This window comes from Papilio xuthus, unplaced genomic scaffold (genome assembly GCF_000836235.2).
Source record: "Papilio xuthus unplaced genomic scaffold, Pxut_1.1 DF828258.1, whole genome shotgun sequence".
Lineage (NCBI taxonomy): Eukaryota > Metazoa > Arthropoda > Insecta > Lepidoptera > Papilionidae > Papilio > Papilio xuthus.
The window spans coordinates 1,613,410-1,626,166 of NW_013530391.1; the positions used below are offsets into that span (position 1 = coordinate 1,613,410).

The 12,757-nt window shown below is 34.4% G+C and overlaps 1 protein-coding gene across 3 annotated transcripts in view; it reads right to left on the reverse strand.

Moving 5' to 3' along the window:
- Nucleotides 1–2,795: 2,795 nt before the first annotated feature.
- The window catches only part of LOC106113427 (uncharacterized), a 44,332-nt gene continuing 34,370 nt past the window's right edge, over nt 2,796–12,757 (reverse strand). Inside the window, exons 1-2 of one of the 3 annotated variants that reach the window (XM_013306174.1) lie at nt 6,069–6,265; nt 2,796–4,098 (exon numbers count right to left, since the gene is read on the reverse strand). In XM_013306174.1, the coding sequence (XP_013161628.1) occupies nt 2,960–3,430 (471 nt within the window). In that variant the 5' untranslated portion in view covers nt 3,431–4,098; nt 6,069–6,265 and the 3' untranslated portion in view covers nt 2,796–2,959. Of the gene's footprint in view, nt 4,099–5,296; nt 6,266–12,757 lie in introns of those variants that run through there. The other 2 variants (XM_013306173.1, XM_013306175.1) reach the window with 2 other exon arrangements.

Below are 12,757 nucleotides of genomic sequence, written 5' to 3' on the forward strand. Positions count from 1 at the left end.
TTATGTTTGCTTTGTATATACACAATTCTGCCACGGTAAGTGTGTAGGGCGGCTTTACACCAGGGACCACGGGAGCAACGCCAACGTATCTTGCCATTTCTAGCACAACCGTTGAATCTGAACCTATAGCCCCCGACGTTAATGCCCATTTTGCCTTGCTTGCTAAGACAGTAAGATGCAAAGCAATCAATTCCAGTGCCGATTAAACCAACTGAAACATATTATAAAGTTAAAATCATACTTTGATGTACAAATAAGCTAATAAGTAACACGTTCAATGCCATTGACTTCTTGCACTTTCATACGCAAATCGTGGCATGGAACGTGTTGTGATGTAATGAAAATATAAATCCACTTGCATTAACATTGATAAAACAAAAAAAAAGTTAAAGTTTAAACTACATACCTATTTTAAAATCTTTAACTAAACTTTAATACTTCTTGATATAATAAAAACTATTTTAACAATTATAAAAACTCATTTATTGTATAAACAACAGGATTGAACAATAAGTAAATCTCCGAGACAGACGCACTGGTAGAGTCTCTTATCAAGTTTGAACAGACAGATACTGCGACGTTCAGACTCGTTATTTGGGTTTAGGCTGCGGGTATAAAATTTGCGAAGTGCTGGGCGGCGCGATGTTATTAAAAGTATAGCGCCATAAAGCAACGCGCAAAAAACAAGCAAGAGTGGAGTAGTACTTTTGTTGAACGGCCCACTCCGCCATCGCTTCGCCCCGTTCGTCGTTCAAGTGGGTTTCTGACATCAAAATATCATTAACTTTAACAAATACAGAGATGACAATAAAATTTAAACGGGGATTTAGGCGTCAGAAACTCACGGTTAGTGCGTCTATTTGTTTCTTCTCTTACAATAGAATCTAACGTAACATTTCGTCTGCAGTTAGCTTCGGGCTGTCGAGCCGAGGACACGTGGTGGTGCACGTTGGGGCTCACAAGTTTATCAAGCACGAGCGATATCGTAACAAGGTGCGTTGGACCTGCTGCCGCCGCATCCAGCTCGGCTGTCGCGCCAGTATCACCACCCTCGACTCTCTCATTGTCCGGTCCTTTTTGCACCACAATCATTCCTAGCATAATAATATCTACACCAGGGGGCGTTAGACAAAGTGCATTTACGAACCGATTCCATAACAAACTTCAAAAATGTATAGAACTGAGAATAACTTTCGATAATTCACGTGATTGTGTTGATTAATTGGAATCGCTACGAAGCGAATGCACTTTGTCTAACTAAGAAAAGGAACTAAGGAAAGTTTCCAGAGTGATCGAATAAGATTTCAAATCGCCAGTATTCGATTTTCAAAATTAGAAACTAGATTTTGTTCAATTATAAATTTAAGAAATTGGCTCAATTCAATTTTGCACTCACACATACAAGATGAGAATAATAAACACATTGACATTAATCACAATCTACTAAGTGCCTTATTGTAAAAAAGATTTTACATGTATTTGATATGAATTTTGTAATATTGACTAATTTGTGCCTTTTTAAGTGTTCTTAGCGCATTCGATGCGTTTTGTGAGCTTTAAAAAATTACAATGTTAGTTATATAAGTAGGTATAAGTATATTTGTTAATATTACAGTAATAAAATATATATTTGGAAACAAAACTTTTATTACTATTTAAGTAAATTACAATATAAATTTCTTGCGCGTCTTTTCAAATCAAATGCGAATCCATTTTCATGATGCAATAACGATAGGAGAGCGCCGGTGGCTCAGGGGTTTACACAATTGACTTATATTCAGCAGGTTCTGGGTTCGAATCCCACCATGTACCAATGTGTTTTTCGATTAACGTATGTAAAGGAAAACATCGTGATGCAACCTACACATATCTAAGAAGAAATTCAAAGACGTGTGTAGTCAACCAACACGCACTGGGCCAGCGTGGTTGACTGGCCTAGTCACCCCTAACTTTGGGTAGGGTTCGAGCCCCTCAGTGGAGATGTATAGTGAGCTGATGATGATTGCTATACAAGACAGTATTCTTCGACTCGGTCCTGTTTAAATTTGCATTGTTTAAGGAGCTTAATACCATATTTTCTATACGGGGTGCATTTTATATTGGCATTCCTCGCTACTTAGCTGACGGACCGCTGGTATTTTTTTTATTGTGTTCAATGATTGTGGTTATTATTCAGTTTTACGATTTCATCGTTCAATGTGATTGCAATAGCTCGACATTTTGCGAATGTCTTGTTACATCGCCATCTTGTACGGCCGCGTGTATTTGTGTAGTGCTTCCCGAATTTGTAGTCCCCAATATGCAATATCTTTCTGCCATTCCACTCCGTAATCAAGATTTTATCTAAAATTTAAAGATTTTTTATCAATGTTTGCTTTAAACATTCATATAATAAGGAGGTACAGCATGCGACCTCTTGATCTCATATAATCGAAGTGCATATAGACATCTATCAATAACAAACAGGGGAGAAGATTTACAGAATGGGGATTTCCTCTCCCTCCTCTCCTCCGTCAATGTCTAACATGGAAAAGATGGAAATGGAACGAATAGAACTGGCCATCTGTATCCTTATTTGTCAGATGGTACGTAGAGTTCTCTACTACTCGCCTGTCTTCTGGTCATGTCACGTCAAGGGTCGGAGCGACCCATTCGACAACATGTTACTCCTACTAATGAATGATACTTATGATTGGGTATTCGAATAAAAGAAACATTCATGAAGGTAATCTGCAAAATTAACTTAAACCAAAAACATTTTTTTTAACTTTTTTGCACGTCGTATAATTAAAAAAATATTTCCTAATCAGCATTTATTGCTAAATATTATTTTAATCGCTTTTACTAATAGTAACAATACTCGCTTACAATTATAACTACGTATTTAAATCAAACTACTTTAAAATAACATGTTTATCTAAAAAATAGCGAAAAATTATTTCTGCATTAAGGCATAATGTCAGTCACTCTTATCGGTGGAACCTACATTAGGAACTTTTGGAATTGGCGTATTATCAATATTCTTATTTTCCGTCAGAGGTAAATTAAGCCCAGTTTCTTCATCCCTTTGGTTATCACTTAAAACTTCAGTTACATTAATGGTATCTCTTTCTTCGTCTTGGAGATTACTTCTTATTTCATTTCGACCTATGTAACAATCTGTCACATTTATACTATTTTCTAAATAAGTATTACTGAAAAGAGGATCTAAGGGAGAATTCTTCGCTTCATCAATAGAATTTTCAAGCCTGGCTGGCAAATCTGCAAACAGAAACTCATCTACTGCTGTTACTAGCTTAGATCTTTCTAATTCAGTCTCTTCATCATCAGATAAAATTTCAATTGGCGCTTCATCTCTAACAACTTCGATGACATCATCATCCGAATCATTTTGTTCATTTGCTTCAGAAGTAACATCAGTTATTATCATATTTAAGTTTTCATCACCTGCAAAATTAACAGTTTACACGTTATCAAGTTGCCTTACATTTCTTCTCTACTTACTTAATCTAAATTCAATAAAAACTCAAACATCATGTAGATGAAGGGCCCAAGATGGACTCAAAACTAGTCGGTGCCCACCGGACGAATATACGTAAGTGTTTAGCCGTTTTATATAAGTTTATCATGTAGATGCTTTAGCTAATCACTACATAGATTGCCATTTAAAAAAAAAGATTTTTACTTAATATATCTTTATTTAAAAAAAAATTGGTGCATTACAAATCTAGAAGTAAAGACAATAATCGTACATAATAAAAGAGATTAACATATAAGTGCTTAAAACGAATCATTAAAACTAAAATCATTGTATTTCTAATTTCTTGGTCGTTCGAGCCGGGTTTAATCCAGTCCGAGAGTCCAGACAGTTGACAATTTAATGGTTATGTTCACCACTAATAGCAATTATTTCTAGGTCCGTACCAAATGTCTTAATCTTGACAGGACATAGTACCCAGGTATTATGGTAGTATTTACAACACCATGTCTTCTTGCCCGCTGTGGTTTTGGATCGAAGATTGTACACCTGACCTTGATAGTGAAGAATCTCGCCGCCTCTTCGAGATGTACTCACATATTTTTCATTTTTACTTTTATCTGTAAGACAAAAAAAAATATTTGTATTAAGAATGTTTTTATTGTATCGAAGCCTTAAATTCTACATTTTCTCCTCTATCTCTAGGTTCGGTGTAATTATTTTATGGTCAGTTGTTAAGTAAACTAAATCAAATACATATTTAAAACATATTATTTTAATTAATTATTCAAGATAAAATGCTACAAATATTTTGGAAGAAATAACGAATATTTTTGTTTATTTATATACCTTGACAATCTCTCACAAGATATTTCGCAATTATGTGCCTAATTCAGCGATGTGGATGACATGATGCATTAAGGTTAACATTATCATCATCAGCTCACTATATGTTACCAGCAAAGGGCTAGAAGCCTAACCTAAGTTAGGGGTGACTAGAACATAGTCAACCACGCTGGCCCAGTGCGGGTTGACTTCATACATATTTGAATTTCTTTTCAGATATGTTGCATTACATCACGATATTTTCTTTCGCCATAAGAACGTCGGATGTATGGATAAAAATATACGTATTGTTAGAAAGAAATTCCGACACTGTGCCGGTGTACTGGCGCAACACTAGCCTTACTAAAATGTCGACATTTATGTCCCTAATCGTTCTGACACTTGACTTTGTAACAAAGCGCGCCATTCTCGCCAAAGCATTCTAACTAATAATGTCTAAAATTATGTATTATATTACAGTACCCGGATGATCGAGCTTTGCTCGGTATTATTTTTTTTTAATTGTGTTTTTTGGAAATTATATTTAAGTACGAATTACTAATAAAATCATGAAATATGAATAATATTTTTCGATCTTACCGATAGAAAAAGTTAAGTTTATGTTTAAGTTGATTATCGATAAAACACGAATAAAATGACATTTTCTTAAAATGATTCCTAGCTAGATCGATCTATCGCCCCCGAAACCCCCTATATACAGAATTTTATGAAAATCGTTGGAGCCGATTCCGAGATTCCAATTATATATATACAAGAATTGCTCATTTAAAGATATAAAATAAGATTATGTTTTGTTATAAGTCAATGATTTATACCAGGCTCCACTCTTATTTAGTCTAAAATCTGGTGGTGTATGGGTGTGCTGAACTCCACCAAATATGAAAACGTCTTGTATACTTTTGGCAAACGCCTTGCAATGTTTAGCAATTCTACTGGAACAATACCATAAAACAGTGCCTGAAGCTAACTCACGTTGCCTCTTATATGTATATTTGTTCAGCCATAGCATAGGATGCTTTCCAAACCGAGACGGAAGGAGATATGCTGAAATAATATCAATAATTATTCATCATCATAATATAAGGACGACAATGTGTTTGCCGATGGAGTTGTTACCAACTTTTGCTTACGTGTGTCATACTCTAAAGTTGATAATACATGAACTCTACTTTTTCTTTTACTTCTTTAATACATATAATGAACTCTATTAGTTAAATAAGAAAGAAAAATAGAAAAATAGAATGACATTCCGATGGTCAAAATCTGTTTAGTAGTTTAGATTAAAAGACAAACTCTACAAAAGCTAACATAAGCGCAAATTCCAGTTACGATAGATTATACTTTTATAATAATAAAATATCTTAATTACATACCATTATAATAAATTGAATACACCATCACATAGAGATTAGAAACTTAAATGATTAATAATAATAAAAGCAAGCTTAGTCTAACATGGTAACGTAAAGACTCGAGAGAGAAACAGAAGTAGAAAGGTAGAGCGTCTGAGTAAAAAGCTGGTTTGACATCATAAATGTGCAAGAAAATATTCCAGATAATGTCCTCCATGGATCTCACGATGGTCTGGACTACTTCGGAAATTATTGGTTCATAGTTTTCTTGATTTATATTTTTTCATTTTGCGCTTTCTGATCCATGTACCGTTGCTAAGCTGAGTGCATCGCGGTGGGTCGTGATTATGTTCTATTTTTCCAAACGCATAAGAATCTTGGATACTTTTCACCTGGGCTTTGCATCCATAGTGACGATTGGAACAATACCAAATGACACCACCTGATGTTAATATACTTTGTCTCTTGAATGTGTATTTGTCGAATAACAGCAATGGATACTTTTTCTTTGTCGCCAAGAAGTACACTGTGGAATTACAATATTATTACACTTCTATCTATTATAAATTTAAATGTTCGGATGTATAGATGTTTGTAACCACTTTAAAATGGCTAAAAGAATATTGGATGAAATTGGACATTGATTACAGTCTGGAATTGCGTCTAAATTAAAAAAAAAACTCACAGTTAAATCAAACAACTTTTAATGAAACAAACTATAGATTAAAATACAAAATATCATAGACAATATACTTATTGAATTGTAACCATAAACAAGTTATTTAGAGAAAAACAAAACAGTTTAATTAAAAACGAACAATATCGCTGGATATTTCATACATCTACGGGATAATCCATCGACCGGTTCTTGTTCTAAACTTCGGTGCATCATGGTTGTGGTTTCTGACGCACATAATTTCATCATCATCCGCCAGACAATATGCCCTGCATCCTTTATGCACCATAACGCATCGCCAGAAAGTTTTCCCAGTGTGATTAACCCTTATATGCTTATATACGTAACCATTACAAACCATCAATGGATGTTTTTTCCCCGTCGATAAATATGTGATTTCTGAAACAAAATTTAGAATTGAAGAATAACAAGTTCAATGACACTAAATGCTAAATACGTAGTACTATATCGTTTTCATGTTTTAAGGCAAACAAATTGCAACGAACTTTCAAAAAAAAAATTCAAAATCGGAGCACCAGGGGCGTAGTTACGTTGTAACACACATAAAAAAATACAGACGAATTCATAACCTCCTTCTTTTTGAAGTCGGCTAATGAAATACACTACTGGAATTTGGGTCAGTCATTGGTCAGTCATATCGATGTTTTAAAAGACAATGAATAATTTATTTCATACAATTCAATCCGTGTTAAGGAATAAAACAAACATGTTTTTATACAATAAATATACTTTGAATAACAAAAATAAATCTACAAATTTATAATAATTATTTAAATTGCACATTCGTCAAGTAACCTTCGTTGTTCCGGACTAGAGTAGGTCGTTCGTGATTGTGAATATTTTCAATCAGTAAAATTCCAGCTCTTGGGTCTTCCGTATTAGTTTTCACTGAGACCCTGCATCCCATATGCCATTTGGAGCATCTCCATCTTACGTGGCCGTTCACCAGGACCTGGTATCTCTTGAAGGTGTACCCGTGGAACATGAGACGAGCGTGTTTTCTCCCTGGTATCATCTCGATATCTATAAAGCCATACTTTTCTGTATTAACGACAAAATACATTAGAACTAGACTTCAATATAAAAAATTAAAAAAGCGCATTTTCTTTTGTCTTGTATATTTATAGTACAGCTGTCGCCCTCGACACCGTCCGCGAGGAATTAAAAAAACCATAATAAGTAGCCTATGTCTTCTTCCGTCAGAGAGCGTCGATGGCTCAGGGATAGAACACTAGACTTGCAATCTGCAGGTCCTGGGTTCAATGTGTTTTTCGGTTTTCGGTTTACATATGTATATTTATCGGACGTTCTTACGGTGAAGGAAAACATCGTAATGCTGCACATATCTGAGAAGAAATTCAAAGATATGTGTGAAGTCAACCAACCCGCACTTGTCCAGCATGGTTGACTATGGCCTAGTCACCCCTGACTTAGGGTAGGCTCCTCGGTGGGGACTTATAGTGAGCTGATGATGATGATGTTGATGATAATGATGATGTGTTCTTCCAGACTATGTTCTTATATGTGCCCAATTACATTAAAATCCGTTGAGCAGTTTTGGAGTTAACTTCTAACATCCATCCATCCATCTAAACATTTATCGATATACAACATTTCTCCACTTCGGTGTAACTGATTTTGGTACAAGTTTTGGCATGTGGCAATGTACATCATAAATTTTCTTTATACAATCGAGACGATGAGGTAACGATGTTATGAAAGCTTTACAACCAGTCCTCATCCTTCTGGAACAATGCCAGAGTACTCCTGTACTAGACATCCATTTGTATGTATAAGTTTGATTCTTGTACATTAATAGAGGATGTTTTCCTTTACCAGATGGTATAAGAATACCTAGAAAATAACTTTAAATTTAGTCTTTATTACATAAAGTTTCTAGTTTAAAGTGAAACGTTGGTCTCAAGAAATTCGTCTCAAACTTACATTTTACACTTTTTAAAAATACCTTAAATATGCCCTGTTCGTGTCAAATACTTCGGTAGTTAACTGCTTTGATGGATCTTGCGCTTAAATCGAAACAGATGAATTCTTGGCTAGATTATTTTATATTTCTAAAGCCAATCTCTTCCCCGAATTAATACTATTAAAGGTAAAAATAACACATATCTAAAAAGCAATTCAAAGATATGTGTAAAGTCAACCAGCACTTGGCCAGCGTGGTTGACTATGGCCTAATCACCCTTAACTTAGGCTAGGCTCCGAGCCCCTCGGTGGGGACGTATAGTGAGCTGATGATGAAAGGTAAAAATAGATAGACTATTTGAAGGACATAAATAAAGAAAGAAAATAGATAAAAAAAATATGTTTTAAAGCGTCTTTATTGATACACGATATTGATAAAAAAGCCAAGATTATTAAATATCTATACTTAATACTTAGGTGGTAAGAGAGACCCTTAAGTTATGCAACGTCTACACGTGGTGTAACCGTGGATTACCACTGCGTTAGCGTACTTGCAAATATTTATTATTTTAAGGAAATATTTTTTGCATGATTTTTACGGCAATGGAAACTCACAGTAACATTATAAATAACATATAGTCGACAGCATTGGCATCAAATTAAAATATCTAAAAATTGAATACTACACTTAGAATTAGGATTTTTTACACAATATTTTTTTTTAATATTTAAAGAAACAATATACACGCTGTGATTGTTTTTAAAATATTTTATAAATAAATTATAAAAAAAACTTTTTATCTATAAATTTAAATATCACCTAAGTTAAAAGGGATACATTCTAACACTATTCAGATTATTTTTTCTATAAAGCGACAAACGAGCAGGCGACCGAATTCGCCGAAATAGAAAAACGAACATTGCCAGACATTCGCAATTGGAGATGCATTGCTTACTTTCAGAAAGTGAATCCAGACGGGGAGTCCGATGAGCCGCGGTCTGTTCTAGAGTCTACGTGTGGAGTTCATGAAGGTGCTGCATGACTCACGTGGGTGCTGGATACTTGAGCTTAGACCGAACTTTGAGGAAGCTCAAGGAGATATATTATTTGATGAATATGCGGACCTGTGTCGCGCAATATCTACGCAAATAACATGTGACAAAAGTACAAAGCAACCTGAAGCCTGTAGGTTTGCTTCAAACAGCAATACTCCAGCAACATTTCCAAGTGCTTGCTTTTTCCAGTATCAAAACCCAGAACACAATCCCAAAACAAATTTGCCAATAGGAACGATTGTTTGGTAATTTTTTTTAACTTAATTATACTATCTAAATATTTATCACATAAATCTAGGTTTCTCTAGAAATATAAGCGAAGGGTATTGCATTTAAGTTCAAACTTATGTCACAATTACACGTATTATAGAAAAAAATCATAAACCTACTGTTAATACTTGCTCACTTACTTGCAATAAAAAGCGTATAACAATTATTATATTACTTTGTACATTAAATTATTCAAACATACGTGAGACATTATAATAAACTTATATAAAAACGGCTAAACACTCACGTATATTCGTCCGGTGGCGGCACTGACTAGTTTCGCGAACGCGGCCCGATGGGCTCGCAACTAGTCAGTGCCGCCACCGGATGAATATACGTGAGTGTTTAGCCGTTTTTATATAAGATTATTTTGTACATATTAAATATATTAAATAAATAACAGATATGAATATGGAACTTTTACTCTAGAAGCAGAAATGTAGAAAAAAAATTGAGATCAGCAAGAAATAATTTCACGTCGTAGCAGTAAAAGAAGTTATTTGACACTAGCTGTAGCAGCCGACTCCGTCCGCACGAAATTAAAAAAAATACCTTAACTAGTAGTCTATGTGTTATTCCAGGTTATGTTCTACAATTATGCCAAATTACGGCGAAATAAATGAAGCCGCTCCTGCGATACAATGAATATATGGATGGATGATTGTAGCAAACATCCATCCATTCATTCATCCAAACATTCGCATTAATAATATTAGCAAGATAATTGTTCACAAACACGATTTTTCCTACTTAATCTAATTACGAATACTAAATTCTATAAGAATTAAATGCGTTCAATATACTTATGTAGATTATTGTACTAGAATACTATTATAACGCTAATCAAACTTTACGGCAGCTCGCAATTCTTGGAAATGTAAACAACAAAAAGGTTTTATGTATCTGACGTTTATAATTAAACGGTGACATTGACAACTTACAGTTGACTGTATGTCAAAGTCTGCGGAATATTTAAAAAAAAATGCAACACTGTTTCGTTCTTCTTTTGTCTGCCACTGTAAATGCTCTTGTCTTTACCGTTCTCTTTAAATAAATCTTTTTATTTCTTAATGTTTTTGTACAGAACCCATCAGCAATTTCATACGAGATGATACGAGAAACGAGATATAAAGATATGAGGGGGAAAGAGACAGACTGCGAACCCATTACACACGCGGTGGGGCCGTCTCTCACCCAAATGCGATAACGTTGTAGCAACGAGCCGCCATTAAGTCTGAATCTTGTAATACAAATCAACTCAACGAAATGAGTTACATCTTAAAGGATCTTAGCGATGTAACTATTTTCGTCTGAGAAAGTTATGAATACATTCAGAAGAATAAATAAGAGCTTTGTAATGGCTTGATATCTGCGGTGCTGTCTTGACGTTTCGGAGGGGGATGATCGTGAGGCTTATAAGCATATGCTTTGTCTCCAATACTAATAGCCGATGCTCTGCAACCCTTCAATCTGCGTGAACAGTACCACGAAACACGTCCATTGGCGTTCCGTTTCTGATAACTGTAAGTGAAACCATCTAGAAGCAGCAATGGATGTTTCACACCGCGTTTCGTCCAAAGAAATGTTCCTGAGGGAAATGACAAACTTTATTAGTGTTGTGTTGTTATTTCGCTTTATCTTTGCTTTTAACTAAACATGCAGTTCTATAAATTACAAAAACAATGAAAATCAAATTTATTGATGTTTATTATGACTAAGGATTTTTTACATTTTCTAAAAACATATATTAAATTAAACACAGTACATACAGTATTAGGAATGAATCGTTTTACCGTTGGTTTCTGAGACCAAAATATCTGTACAACATATAGTCATCCTTGTCAAACAGATAATAATATGTTAATCGGATATTTTGGTTTCAGAAACCCACGATTAAAGTGTTAAAGTATGACTAGAAATAAAATTGACGATATTAAATATAAAATTAACACAATTTAATACTAGAACAAAAAGTTATATATATATTCGTTTTTTATTAATAAATACAAAAAAAAATAGAAATGTCAACATTTATAGAATTACTTTTAATTATTTAAATTAAGAACAAGTTATATAAATCATTTTTTTTAATTAAAGTTGAAAAATCACGAAAATATTACCCAAAAACTGAGTTACAACCGTATGAATACTACTCGTTCAGTATCTTATAATCTTTTCTTCTTTAATAACATATCGAAGCTTAGTATGACGATGATTATTACTTTCGTTTATTATTTGATAATCCAAATTGGTTGTGATCTTTGCAGCGCATCTACCAGTTGTTATCGGGTCTGCCATAGTGCAGCGCCATTTTAAAGTGTCTAATTTAGCTTTTAGTAGACTGTAGGAATAACCATTGTAGATTAAAAGTCGACCACCTCTTTGTGACATGGCGAAGCTGACTGAAAAATATTTTTAATTAACAACTTTTCTATATTTCTGAAGTTAGGTCAGAGTAAGTTAGGGTACGGTCAGGAGGGGCGAACGCCCAGGTCGGCGGCCATTAGAGGGCGCCATAGACGTTAGAGTCAAATATAGAGAGCGCCTGCGGTATCCCCTTAAGTTCCCAATCTTTGGAAGATTTCCCCCGATACCAGGAAAGGGAGGGCGTCGCGAAAATCTCGCTCAGGGCGTCAGAAATGTTGAAACCGGCCCTGGGTTAGGTAACAATGGTTATGGGCCGTTTCAAATATCTTGGGTGCTCAAGATAAACGCGCTGCGGACTGCCTCCCACGTATTTTTTCCGACTGTTTATATGTACTTAACATTGTGTTCTGCGTAGACTCGTACGATGTTCCGAGCCATCAAGATATTGAATTTTGTGCTAAATGTAATTTGGCATTTTTTATTGGTTTGCAATGAAGTATACTTTAATATTCTTAAAAAAGTTTTTATTTAACTGTACTGAAATTGCATAAAAAATCGATGTAACAAAAAGTCTGTAATAATATTAAACACGATCAATGCCAGAGGTCAGTTGCATATACGAAAAAAAATAGTGGCATGGAACGTGTTAAAATTTATTGAAATAAAATTAAAAAAGCTTAACATTTGTGAATCAAAGACTTTTAACAATATATTAATAGAAGGGATATTAAGACCCAAAATGTTCAACTATACCAGAGTTTCATTGTC